The following is a 14026-nucleotide window of genomic DNA, read 5'->3' as shown; positions in this document are numbered from 1 at the left end:
ACCCCGACGTGGAAAAATGGACCATAGTTGTGCTCTGTTTTCCCTTCAGTTGTTAAAATATAGAATGGGTTTGCCATGAGAAAAGCTCTGGTGGGAGCTGGAATGGAAACTGGGAAGAGAACTTCTGTCCTCAGTTGGATCAGATCAGGAGCCGATCTCTCATGAAGTCAGATATCTGATTTACAGCTGCTGGGATCTGGTCCAAGGGAATCTCACCAATCTCACTGAAAAGAGAAGTCATCTTGGTGTTTCCAAGTATGGACTTTTGCATTTAAACATACCACTATGTTAAAACAGTGGTTCTCACTCAGGGGTATGCGTACTGCTGGGAGTACGCCGAGGTCTTCCAGGGGGTACATCAACTCATTTAGATATTTTCCTAGTTGTAAAACAGGTTTCATAAAAAGTGCTAGCAAAGTCAGTACAAACTAAAATTTCATACAGACAATGATTTGTTTACATGGTTCTATATATTATACACTGAAATGTAAGTACAATATTTATATTCCAATTGATTTATTTTATAATTATATGGTAAAAATGAGAGAGTAAGCAATTTTTCAGTAACAGTGTGCTGTGACACTTTTGTATTTTTATGTCTGATTTTGTAAGCAAGTAGTTCAGTGAGGTGTAAGTTGGGGGTACGCAAGACAAATCAGACTGCTGAAAGGGGTACCATAGTCTGGAAATGTTGAGAGCCACTGTTTTAAAATGATCACCTGTAAGGAGGTGCTATTGAAGCCTTTATTGTGGTTGCAATACACACTAGTCACATTGCTATAGGAATAGACAAGAAGCAGTGAGGCTGATTCCTGTGACTGAGGAAAAGCAGAGGTCTTCATGCATCACAATAAAAGGAGGATCATTCTTCCTTTTTATCGTTGTATTTTCTTTGTGCCTACAAAGATGAAACAATTACCAAAGGTTATGCTGCTTACAGAAATGAGTAATCCAAAGGAATTCCTTCAGTGTTCTGTTTCTCACTAGTGCTTAGCCAAGTCTGCAGAGTTGTAGGGCTGGAGGAAACTTCCTGAGACAGTTTGCTGGATAAAGTGTAAAAAGGATATCCACGTATCAACTATGCTTTGCTCAGTTCTGTAAAAGGCCCATTAAACATTGCATGAAGGGGGGGAATAGTCAAAGGGATCAGTGAGTTAGGCACCAAATCCCAAGAGTTGGGTTTCTAACTCCCATTGGCCCCTTTGAGAATCCCAGCCTGAAATGTAAGCTGACAGTTTTGAAGGTTGATTTATTAACAATGGAGAGTGGGATATTTTTTCCTCTCATTTCAAAAACTGTTACCCTCATGGGTAGAGAAAGTTAGCTTCTTTTCCCAGTTGTTCTGCTCTGCAACTTTGGGCACATGACTTAACGTCTCTGTCCCTCTTTATCCTCTTTGGTAAAACTATACTCCTCCTCCTCCTCTTTGGTTACAAAGGCTTTGAGACCTTTGGATGAAAGATTGAACAAAGACTAGTAATGATCAGTAAAGGTGCTAAACATGGAATCATTGTTTTTAAATCTGGTTTAAGTCTAGCTTCTAAACCAGGATCAAAGCAGGTTAGCAATTCTTTCTGCTGTTAGTTTTTTTTCAATTTATCTTATAAATCGAACTAAACAAAATATCAAAATAATTACAAGGCAGAAACTGAGCTGAGCCATGATGTTTGTATAGGGTACAAACTTTCCCAAAGTTTGGGTGTGTTAGGATCAGGGGAAAAGTTTGGGCCCATCCCAAGTAAAACAGTGACTGGAACAAAGACTAACTGTTGTTTCTTTCCTTTTTTTCTACCTCAGTCAATGAAATTGCATGTTGGAGAAAATGACTACGTTCTAATAATGTAACTCAATCAGTCGATTGATCAGACGATTCTTGACTAAAAATGCTTCCTTTCAAACTCTGCAATCTGTCAGCAAAATGAGGAAAAGAAAAAAAAATCGGAATTGTTTTTTCTGTGTTTGTACAAGGAACAATATGACCCAAGAGCATTGCTTATGTTATCTCCCTTTCAGAACATAAGCACTAACTCTTAAAAATAATACAGGCCTGTAAAAAAAAAAAACCGTTTGGTGAAGTCAGCAAAGATCTTGATTCAAGTCAGGATTGTGACAAAACAACAATGGTTACTCCTCAGCTGCTGTAAATTGGTAGAGCCTATTGAATTAAATGGAACTACAGTGATTTACACCAGCTGAGGATCTGGTTCCATATGTCAGCTTCCTCTTTAGCATTACCCTTGGTATGTCTTCATGGCAGGCTTCGCTTGAGTTATGTACACTCGAGTTTCTGCTCTTGAGTTAGCCTAGTTCGAGTGAGGGTGGCCACACTGTGAAATAACACTTGACTTGCTGCATCCATAGTGGTATTATATTCACTGATGTGAGGTACGAAGACTTCTGAGGGCACATCCCAGGGTTCTTAGCACTACAGTAAACTGAGCCACTCTATGAACTCTCTCCCAGTGAATTGTGAGAGAACTTCTCTGGCCTTTCTGGTCATACAAAAGTTATTATGGGAAAGCATTGGAGGAACAGCAGCTCTCCAGGGTTGCTTGCCTATGTCTACACTATGGAGTGGTCATACTAGCAGCTGACAAGTTGCGCTCACTTGAGTTTCAGCTTATATGCCCTCTTGGGCTATCCAACTCAAGTAAAATGCACCACCACATTCAAGTGGAGGGGATTTGTATATGGATAGGACTTGAGTTACATGCAACACACAATTTATAACTTTTGCAGTGAAGACAAACCCAAATGAAGTACTGTATTGTACTATTGTGACTGTCCTTCCCCATACACAATGCTTCCCTGAGCTCCCAGGCGCACAGGGCAAATATATTGCTGTTCACCAATGTGGAAGCTCACCAGTGCTGAAGGAGAGGCAGAACCATGCTCCCACTCTCAAATGCCACTCCCCTGGCTCGACCCAAGTGCTCCAGTTTAGCTGCCTGGGGCCTTTGGCATTGGTGGGGGATGGGACAGGGCTGATTCCCTGGTGTTACATACTGAATCACATAACGTGCATTCAGAGTTCATGCATTTTTTAATCTCTTAAGCTGTAACTACTAAGCCTAAAAGCTGATCTAAAATTATACTAATTGCACTGAACGCCCGTTCTAAGGCAAGTCATTTATTTACTGTGTTCTCTCATTCTTCCAGTCTGTGTAAAGACCTGACAAATCGCTGTGTGCAGTTTCTGTCTTCTGTCGCCCTGTCCTTGTCACACAAAGCATTTACAATTCAATCACACACTGGAAACTGCCTGCATACAAAACCCATATCAGGTTTGCCACCTACCTTAGGAGCTTTTTCGTTTGTATTTCCACACCTAGATTAACATGCAGGAATCGTGGTCACATGTGTGTCCAACTTCAGTATTAATCTGAAAATGAGGCAAAAGAGTCCATTATTATTCTGTAGCCTATTTAAAAACCAAAAAAAAAAAAAAAAAGGAATCTTGGAAGCAGAGCCCTGGTTCTGGTGGAATTTCACATTAGACTCTGGATGAAATTTGCCTCTGTGTAGAGGCCCAGCGCTGGCCCTGTATGTCACATAACCCCCATTTAAGCTCTATTTTGAGGGAAGTAAGTAGTGCCTCTGGGAGGTTGAGCAGTTTCATGCTCTATGAACATGATGGATGATCTGCCTGCCTAGTGACCTTCTATTCTAGTAATGGAAGAAGGTTGACCTTGTGGTCAAGGAGCTGGACTGGAGCTCAAGAAAACCAAGGTCAACTTCTTGTGTGTTAGTTTCATCTTTCTGTATTGCAGTTCCCCATAATAAATAAGATGTTACATACAAACTAAAATTTGCAAGCCTTTAATTACCCAGAGCTTCATCATCCTGGTGTGGCAGTAATTGATGTGCAAAAGGAGCAAATACTCATCAACTCCACTTGTGGTTTTTGACGGACTGTTTTGGAAAGAGAAATATACAAGCTGTCTCTGTCATTCATTGGGAGGCTCACTACCAGAAAATCAACCACAGTGTTAGTTTGCATCCTGAGCTCACTGGGGAAGTATAAATGCATCAGAGGCAATTATCCACCTACAGAGCATGTAACAAAGAAGATGGATGGCTACAGCTATTAGAAGTGCAGGCTTATATTTATTAGAAGTGATTTTAATACTGCATATCCTTAACAGGAAATCCTACACAAAACAGACTGACAATGTGGAGAATGGTTTAATTCTGAGTAAGCTTCTATTGTTATTATAAAGCATCAGAAGAGTGCAACCGGGCTACACAAAACACAAAAGAGATGAGGCCAAGCACCAAAGAGTTTACAATCTAACTCAGCTAACTATGCTTCGCAGAACACTGCTTCATAAACAAGGGGGCCTGGAGACTTTGCCAGTGATTGGGATCCTCTGAGGAAGCTAACCATTCGCCAGAGAGGCCACCAGAACTGAGGTCTGATGGAAATCTCTCTGCAGACTCAATAGAGATAGCAGATAAGGATAATGAAAAGATGAAAAAATACAGAAGAAGGGTGCAATCAAATGCGAGTTTTGTTACAGGCTTTGGCCCCATGAGGAATATAAAGTAGCACCATTGCTTGCCTCACATGCCAGCAAAGGGGGGTAAGGTCCCTTACATCACTGCACAGGCTGTGATACAGTGGGGAGAACAGCTTTTCTACCCCCTTCCTAAGCATGCGAACAAATGCAGACAGAGAGTTGAATCTGCCTGACCTGAGCTGCTCAGCAGATGCAGAAGGGAAATAATTTCCTACTGGTATTGATCACTCACAGATTACTTCCCTGTCTGCCCCCTTCCACCTGAGCTCAGGGAGGGAACCAGGAAATGAATCGTGATGCTCAGTGGCAATTCACTGGTTGGTGTGCTAATGGGACAGCACAGCTCCCTGGTGCTCTATGTTCAGGGCAGATTACTTAAATCATTACTTACTAGGCCATAGTTTGGCCACAAAAGTAATAAGGGAAAGAGCTGGCAGGCGAAGCAAAGTACTCTCTCAGAATGCAGGAAGATTTAGGAACACTACTATATAACAAAAACAAACCCAACCACACTAGATCCTAAAATAAAGCCTGTGCTCTTGCTCATAACAAGCAATGTTATATTTTAAAAGTCACCCCCTAAGCTAGCCATAGTCTTTGGGTCTTTATGAGTTTAAAAGTCAGATGTACCAGGGAAAATCATCCTATTAAAAAAACAACAGCCAGCTCAACCAATGGAGGGTAACTTAGGCCTGTGTTTCGTGTGTAGATTTCCGATACCAATTGAAAGCACTATGGAAGTCCTCCTGTTGGACTGGATACTCATAACTACCCATACCATTTTAAATGGTTGCTAAGATGACAAAAAAAAAAAAAAAAAAAAAGAGGAGGGAACAGTAACTTTTTAGCAGTATGAAGTAGGGAATAAAAGGGAAATTGGTTGGCAACTTTCTACTAATCAAAGACACAAGAAAGTGATCACAGGAAGGATAACTCCAGGAGAGGTACACAAGGATGCACACATGGAAAAACGACCAACCAAAATGACTTTATAATCAGCTCTATAGACTGAGCTGTAATGGCTTGTCACAATGGTCTCAAAAGGAACAATAGGCTGAACCTAAGGAATATAATATTTGGTTATTGTAATGTCACTAAAGGTGGACAAATTATTACCAGCTAGAATTCTGTTAGGCAAATAAACAGACAGACAAATAGATAGAGTTCCCAAATTAGCTGGCTGTTCTGGTGTTTCTGGATGCAAGAGTTCAAGATATAAACCAAGCTTTGCTGTGGTGTGTTTGGGCAGATGAAGGACGTTATCTGACAAGCTATCTCCCAACTGTGCAAAGGCAAGTTTCTGACCACTCACCGCTTCCAACCCCAGGCCCTGATCCTGTAACTTGCTATGTGAGGACAGACCCTTTTCATCTGTGTGGAGCCCCAGGGACTTCAGTGGGGAACCATATGAGCTCAGGGAACTCCCCCCATGGAGCCAGTTGCAGAATCAGGGCCTTACAGAATATGTGTGATGAGCAACCTCTTAAATAATTTCTCTTTGCTTATGTTTGAATTGTTAAGGGCCAAATCCAGGTGTCTTTACTCAGTTTTTACACAGGTAAACTCTTATTGAAAGGCAATAAAAACAGAATATTGGCCTCAGGGTTTGTCCCTATATTTGTAACAATGAAACCGTCAAGCTTTGAGCCAAGAATTGACACACTCAATTTTTTCCTAACCCAGGTAAAACGTAATGCAGTCCCACAGTTTCATAGATTGTAAGGTCAGAAGGGACCGTTGTGATCATTGTTGATGTTGGTCCTGATTTAGTAGGGATTGGTCCTGCTTTGAGCAGGGGTTTGGATTAGATGACCTCACGAGGTCCCTTCCAACCCTAATCATTTATGATCATCCAGCTGACCTTCTGTATAACAAAGGCCATAGAACTTCCTCAAAATAATTCCTAGAGTATATTGTTTAGAAAAACATCCAGCCTTGATTTTAAAATTGTCAGTGATGAAGAATCCAAGATGACGCTTGGTAGATCGTTACAGTGGTTAATTACTCTCACTGCTAAAAATGTACACCTTATTTCCAGTCTGCATTTGTCTAGCTTCAGCAAACAGCCATTGGTTCATGTTACACGTTTCTCTGCTAGACTGAAGAGCTTGTTATTAACTATTTGTTCCCCATGTAAGTACTTACAGACAGTAATTAAGTCAACCCATAACCTTCTCTTTGCTAAGTTAAATAGATTGAGTTGCTTGAGTCTATCGCTATAAGGCAGGTTTTCCAATCATTTAATCATTCTCATGACTCTTCTCTGAGCCCTCTCTAGTTTATCAACATCCTTCTTGAACTGTGGGCACCAGAACTGAACACGATATTCCAGCAGAGGTCACACCAGTGCCAAACACAGAGGTAAAACAACCTCTCCACTCCTCATCAAGATTGCCCTGTTTAAATATCCTAGTATCACATTAGCGCTTTTGGCCACCGCATCAGACTGGGAGCTCATGTTCAATTGATTATCCACTGCGACCCTCAAATCTTTTTCTGAGTCATTGATTCCCAGGACAGAGCCCTCCCCACCCCCATCCTGTAAGCCTGACCTATATTCTTTGTTCCCAGATATATACATTTACATTTAGCCATATTAAAATGCATATTGTTTGCTTGTGATCCAGATAGCTCTGAATCAGTGACCTGCCCTTTTAATTATTTAACACTCCCCAACATTTTTTGGTCACCTGCAAACTTCATCAGTGATGATTTTATGTTTTCTTCCAGGTCATTCATAAAAATGGCCAGTTTGTGGAGCTACCGGCTACTTGCCAGGCAAATAAGAAGCATTAAGTGTAGCCATTGAGTCAAGAAGTCTTACTCACCCAAGGTGATCACTGCTGGGTGCTGTCTGGAAACCAGCCCTGCGCACCACTTAAAGGATACCATCACCATGTTTTATTCTCCGATATAGCTGAAGCAGTTCCTTCACCCTAACCCACCCAAGCCTTGCTCTGGTACTGAAATCAGACATTCAGTGGGTATCCTGAAAAGCAGGCTACATTGTGCCCAGGCAAAACAAGTCTACAATGTGGGGAGAAGATACAAGGAGAAGTCTTTCCCTTAGACCCCTGTACAGGGGCGAAGCTCAGCCCCATCGTGCCCACTGGGCCATGTTAACGCTGCAGTTCTGCTCTCCAATGGGTATGGAGTGAGGTGGAGTATGGGCAGCAGAAGGGGAGTGTGTGGTGCACCCGATCAAAGGATAGTGGAACTTTTCCTCCAGGTATACCCTGCTTGGTGTCCAGGAGGAGTCTGGCTTTTCCCTTAAGGGTGGAGGTAGTGCCCTTGGAAGGAATTTGGGGGTGACATTCAGGGATGCCAGTTCTGTAGGAGCTCTTGTTGCACTCTCAGACAGGAAGAGATGGGGTAGGGCTGGGAAGGAGAGGATGCAGGGCCAGAGAACCCACTGGTACCTGCATCCAATGGTCACTGCCCTCCCAGAGCAGTGATGGAATCAGTTACTGAAACTTAGGGACTCCATGACCTTAGGAGGCAGGGAGGATTCCCTCCTTCACGGCCTCATCAGGGATCCCTTGTGAATATAAAAGCTGACTATTTGGGCTGTGTGTTGATTTGCAGGATTTGGCCCTAATTGCAAAGTTGCAGCAGCTGCAGGAGGGGTCACATGACAGATGACAACTGAATAAATATCCACTGAGCATCACTGAAGAGAGCAGAGAAAGATGGGCACTTTACCTTCAAGCCACAGTACACTGGAGGTGCATTCACAATACAGCATGTGGAGGCAAAATTAGCTCTCTGCTCCACCAGCTCTGTAAGCAACGCTGGGGTTGCAGAAGGCATAGTCTTGCTGAAGCTTTCTTTTAGTCTGCAATGTGGTGACACAGGTCAGATTTTAAAGACATTTTAGTGACAGAATAAACATTAAAAATTACACTGATCTGTTTAATCCATGTACATCAATGGTAAAACACTCACTGATTCTAAGGTGCGCAGGACCACACTCTATAGGCCTGATTCATTGCACCCACCAGCAATCTCAGCTGCTAGGAGCCCAGCCTCAAAACTAAAGCTGTTCCCTCTCAAGGGAAATCTTGTCTGGGCCACAGGTAATTTACACACCCCTTAATTCTGAGCACTGTTGACTAGACACAGGTCACATCAGATAGTTCTATACTGTGATTTGAGTAGCATAATTCTCAGCGAGGTTTCTGGTCAAAATATATTTGCTTTCTGTGAATATCCTTCACTATTCACTTCACATTTCTGTGTTTCCCAAAACACTCCTGCCAGTCACTAGAATATTTGTAAAAAATGAACTTAAAAGGGGCAAAGAAACAACTGAAATGAAGTTGCTTAAAAAAGCATAGGAATATTCATGACATATTTTAGGCCATGCCCTATTAGTCAAGAATGGAGGAGAAGCTTTAGGAGCAAATGGCAGAAGTAGAAGAGTTTACAGGATCAGGAACATGTAGAATTTAATTCTCACCTCTGCTTGAATTCAAGGAACGTCAGATCGGTATATTCTCTACATAGCTCACTGGCCTTTGCTAGGAATTTGAACATCTCTTCCCTCAGCTGTGGCCTCTGCAGTGCAGAAAGAAAGGAATATTTCTATAATAAAGAAATCCCCTTGTCTGTCACAGTACATTGTACTCATCCACTAGCTGTGGCTGGTGCGTACAAGCTCTGTGTGTGTTTGGGAAAGATTTTAGGAGAAGGAGAAATTTAAGAGCAAGTCAGAGGGCATCCAAACGTGTGAGAGAAAAATATTACACTTGTTACCTTGCTAGTGAGACAAGCTATGGAATCCACAGCACTACAGCATCCGTTGATAACGTTATTGGCAGCATCATACAGCTTACTTAGGAAAACCTCTGGGATGTTGGTGTACCTTCGCACTATCTCAAATGTGTATCTGCAATAGGACAAGAAAAACATGGTACCCTATAGATTATGTGTCCTTCATAGGATTGAACTGGATCCCTCATTCCAGCATTCTGACAAACAATAGGGATGCTAGTTTACAACTACAGAAATACGAATTTCTCCAAGTGTATTACAAGCGGTTATAAGCTGGTAGTGTCACCTATTATTAACATTTCCTGACACCTCCTCCCAGTATTGTTATTTTTCTAACTCTCATTGAGTTAAGTGCCTAACTACCTTTGAGGATCTGGGCCTGTGTCTTTAAAATTTCCTTTCCCCCACACCCTTTGTCTGTCATGTCTATTTAGATTGTTAGCTCTTTGGGGCAGGGACAGTCTTTTATTATGGTTATGTAGCACCTAGCATGATGGGGCCCTGTCCCAAGTAGGACCTCTCGATGCTAGTGACATACAAGTGATATGAATAATCATAAACCAAAGGCAATGAAACTGAGACTCTGCCCCGACAGCCAATAACCACTCTTTTGTCTGGCCCAGGGGAAGGAGAGCAATGAGACCACGTACTGATCTACGTGATGGTTCCCATCATCATGACACATCTGTTCGTTTGTGGGTCTTTGGATTTCTGGCAGTTGAGGGGATTTAGCAGGTTGCAGTGAATAGATGCACAAATAGTTTTCCATGAGATTTTTTCCTTTGCAACAATCAGCAAATCTTTCATCCTTGGACGATAGTTTAGTGCAGATTTTTGTGGTGAGTTCTGATAACTATAAAGAAGACAGCAATGAGTTTAAGGGTTGAAGTGTAGTGATAACTGGCATTTTTACAATGTTTTACATGTTCTAAGCATGTGCAGACATTAACTACAGACTCTGACTACTGAATTCCCACTACACCCCTAGGAGGCATATGGGTAATTATCATCCCTGTTTACAGATGGGGAAACTGAAACAGAAAGGTGAAAGGATTTGCTCCCAGCCCTGTGCTCATTCCTCCATTGTCTTATCTATTATTAATAGTAAGTCTGTTGTGTTTGGAACAACAACATTTCCAGTTACTGCATGGGCTTTGGATCCAGTTTCTGGAATTCAGGGTGAGAAAAACAACAAGTGAGCTCATAGGACCTTAAGTGAATAGCGCAAGCTAGAGTGAAATGTACCTCTGTACTGTCAAACTCCAGAACCCAGACTGTCTCAAAATGACAATATGTCAAACAATGCAACACAGGCATGGTAGAAGGATTACAATATCAGAACCAATTCCTGATGGTTAAGATACCCAAAAGGCATGACTTTGGCTTTTGAAGCCTCTGAAAACAGTCTTCACCTTTCCTAGGTATCCCAAACATCAAAAAGTCAGATGGTGATCTTTGGTAGTGGACTTAGAATGCAGGGTTCGGTGCAATGCTCAGGGTCACATATCAGTTTTCAAATACTTAGAGCTCCTATCCTCTTAACAATAATCAGCCAAAGCCAAACTTGTTTGCACATGTGGATCTTCCTGTCATAAGGCATTACTGTAAAAGCGGAGTAGATTTCAGAAGAGGTTTAGACATTGCGGCCAAGACCCTCCATAGTAACTAGCGACTTATGTTGCCTCCATTTCATATATGGTGCCCGACATAGACTAGCATATAGGTGACTTTTTTAGAAAATACTGGGCACTCACTCTGTGAAATGGAGAGACCCCTTTAAGTGTCTCATGCTGGGCACCCCAAAATTGAGAGACCCCAGATGACTTGTCACTGTAGAAAACCTTGGCCTAATCAGAATAAGAATATTATTCAAAACTTGACTGTCTAGGATAAAATTGTAGAACTGACATTAATCCCCAAGTTTTAGGACATAAATCCCAAGGCCTGAAATTAGGAAGACATTTCCCGCACAGAGACATTATTGACTAGAAAGGACACTAATAGGCGAGTCAATATAGAAACAGAATAAAAGAGAGTTTTCAAATTCAAACTCCACAGCAGTGTGATGAGCACCCATCAAATAGAAAAATCCATCCTCTAACTTATTCTTCCATGAAGAAGAGTAAATAAAGAAATAGGGAAAACAATTAGCAGCATAAGTGATTATTATGCCAATAAATTAGCTGGTGATCGGAAAACTCAGTTACAAATATAAAAATAAATACACAAAGTGGGAAATCGAGTGGAATCACTCATGCCCCTCACTAGAGATCCCATTTCAAAGATGTATTTTTAATTAAAACAATCATCTGAAACTAAGGAAAAGGAAATCCAGAGGGAATAAGCAGCAGAACAAAACAAGCTCCTTTGAAGAATGAAATAACACTTAAGAAGCTTGTGCACTTTGGGCCCAATTGTTAAAGGTGTTAGGTGTCTAATTCCCACTGGATAGTCAAATTCTTCCAAAACTCTGGCTTTCTCCTAAGCTTTTTCTAAGGGAAGTGGTTGTGGAAGTTCAACTGCTTGAGACATTTTAAACAAAACTGCACCAAAGCACGACCACAGGTGCACAATGTGGTAAAATCCTGCACCAGCAAGGAGGCCAGACTCAGTCAGTGTTTCTCAGTCCACAGTGGGTGACCCTCACTTGGGTGACGCATCAGGGATGGAGGGGAGAAAAGCTCCATTTACTCCACTTCCACCTCCCAACCCAGTCGCCACAGAGTTCTCTGCCTTCCCCACCGCCCACTCTCCTAGAGTACCTAGTTCAGGGGTAGGGGATGTGGTGCTTCAAGAGGCTGTGGAGCCAGCCTCCCACCCTTTGGATGCAGCACTCACTGAAGTGAGCACTAAGCAGGCAGAGGTGGGAGAAGAGAAGGGAAACAGCCTCAGCAGTGGCCCACCATTCCCTCAACCCAGCCTCAGTTCCTAGCCTCCCAAACTCCCACTCAGCACCAGGCCCTTGCCAGCCACACCACCCCACACCCACTCCTCAGCACCTGACAGTATCCCCAACTATTCCTCAAAGTACCCAAAACCTGCTCACTGCTTCTCCCTTTGATCCAAATCCCACAAGCTTTTGTGGCATGATTTTTGGGCCATTTTTGAATTTGTGGGCTCAACGAAGTGAAGAGCCACTGTGCTGGATGACCTAAGAGGTCTGTTTTGTCTCGAATTCTAGGATTCCTACCTCCTTCTGCATGCAGTCTTCAGCCATGGAACCACAGCATTTGGAAAACACCTCAGCAGAGTCGTCAGCTAGTGGGGAAATGTCCTCAAACGAGGCAGATGGTATCTTCTGAGCTAACATGGCTAAGGTGCTAGACAGTCACAAAATGCAATAGGGAGTTAGGTATTCCAAAGTCAGCCTGCCATTCTTAAGTCCTGTCCATTGATACTTGTAGGATAAGTGCCATAGATTTCGAGCATGAGTCACTTAAAGAGATTTGCTTGTTTCATGCTAAGTACCGGTAACGCTGCAGAAGGTCTGAAAAAACTAATACTGTATATTCTTTACTGAATGTTAAACCATGAGCAGAGAAGGGCAACAAACTCTTTTATTGCCAATACTTTAGCTTACTAAGATGACCTGCATGCATTTTATGGCTTTTTGGAATATGGACTAAAAATAGAAGAGCAGTGTGATGGTGTTTCCCCATCACCTTGATAGAGCAGGGGAAAAACCTCAGTTAGAGACATACCCCACAAGAGTGGGGTGAATGACTGATTGCTTCCTGGCCTGAGTTAGGTGGTGATCCATCAGGCAACTTGGCCTGATAAGCAGGCTATCAGGATCCTGGATGAAGGCAGGTGGGATTAGTGGCAGGAACTCAGAAGCTAGAAAAACCGCTGGGGTTCAGAGTGAGTATCAGGGTCAAGAGTCAGGTGGAGAGTCAGGCCAAAGGGCAGAGCTAGACACAGATTGGGGGTCAGGCCGAGAGCCAATAATACCCCAGGTATCAAGGTCCATGTGGGTATTCCAGAGTCCGAGCAGGGGTCAAAGTCCCAGTCAGTGCTGAGATCAATCCTGGGTGCTCAGGAACAGAGAATGCAGGGTGGTCACGACAGCCAGCTAGTGCTCTGCATTATTGCCTGGACACTTCCTAGAACGCCCATTGGGTTTATGTAGAGTGGGGAGCCAACCAGGTGCCATGAAGCTGCTGTCTGTCATACCCCTTGAGGTGGGACTTCCTGTGGTCTGGGTCTGCCGTGGGTCATGGGTTGGGGTGCATGAGCTGGTAACAGGTATCAGTGTGGAGAAGGTTTTCATTGCCTGGCAACCTGTGGCCTATATTTGACACTTGGTGGGCCTTATCTAGGCTGAGAGAACTTGATGTGGAAGATATTGTAGGGGAAGTAGTATTTGTCTGTGGGGGAAGGCCTACCAGTTTGGTGTTGTCTGTGGCTGAAGAACCGAGGCACAGGAATAGAATTAACTACTGCGGCAGACCCTAGGAACAAGGGACCAGGTATCCAGGGATACCATCCTGGGCTGGGTGACCTGGAAAGGGACCAAGAATAGAAGAGACCTGCAGGGAAGGCTTCTGTGGCAGAGGCCTATAAGGAATAGAGAACTGAAGAGAAGTCCAGGAAGAACTGTGAGTTGAGCTCAGGAGCTTTTGTGAATGTTGGGACTTTGAGTACCCTGGAAGGGGATTGAGCTTTGAATTCTTATGAGACTTGGCTGGAGGGCCAGACCAGGGAAGACCCATGCACATGGGGATGGCCTGCAG

The 14026-nt window shown here is 43.0% G+C and overlaps 1 protein-coding gene across 2 annotated transcripts in view; it reads right to left on the bottom strand.

Annotated features, from left to right (window-relative positions):
- Positions 1 to 726: 726 nt before the first annotated feature.
- GC (GC vitamin D binding protein) overlaps positions 727 to 14026 on the bottom strand; it is a 37274-nt gene continuing 23974 nt past the window's right edge. The window contains exons 7-13 of one of the 2 annotated variants that reach the window (XM_067557011.1): positions 12484 to 12613; positions 9944 to 10146; positions 9276 to 9408; positions 8980 to 9077; positions 8223 to 8355; positions 3298 to 3382; positions 727 to 898 (exon numbers count right to left, since the gene is read on the bottom strand). In XM_067557011.1, the coding sequence (XP_067413112.1) occupies positions 3329 to 3382; positions 8223 to 8355; positions 8980 to 9077; positions 9276 to 9408; positions 9944 to 10146; positions 12484 to 12613 (751 nt within the window). In that variant the 3' untranslated portion in view covers positions 727 to 898; positions 3298 to 3328. Of the gene's footprint in view, positions 899 to 961; positions 1044 to 3297; positions 3383 to 8222; positions 8356 to 8979; positions 9078 to 9275; positions 9409 to 9943; positions 10147 to 12483; positions 12614 to 14026 lie in introns of those variants that run through there. The other variant, XM_067557012.1, reaches the window with a different exon arrangement.

The sequence above is a fragment of the Emydura macquarii genome, unplaced genomic scaffold (genome assembly GCF_026122565.2).
Source record: "Emydura macquarii macquarii isolate MOO-44397 ecotype Brisbane River unplaced genomic scaffold, CSIRO-AGI_Emac_v2 contig_1790, whole genome shotgun sequence".
Lineage (NCBI taxonomy): Eukaryota > Metazoa > Chordata > Testudines > Chelidae > Emydura > Emydura macquarii.
This window is presented reverse-complemented; position numbering and strand designations above follow the sequence as displayed.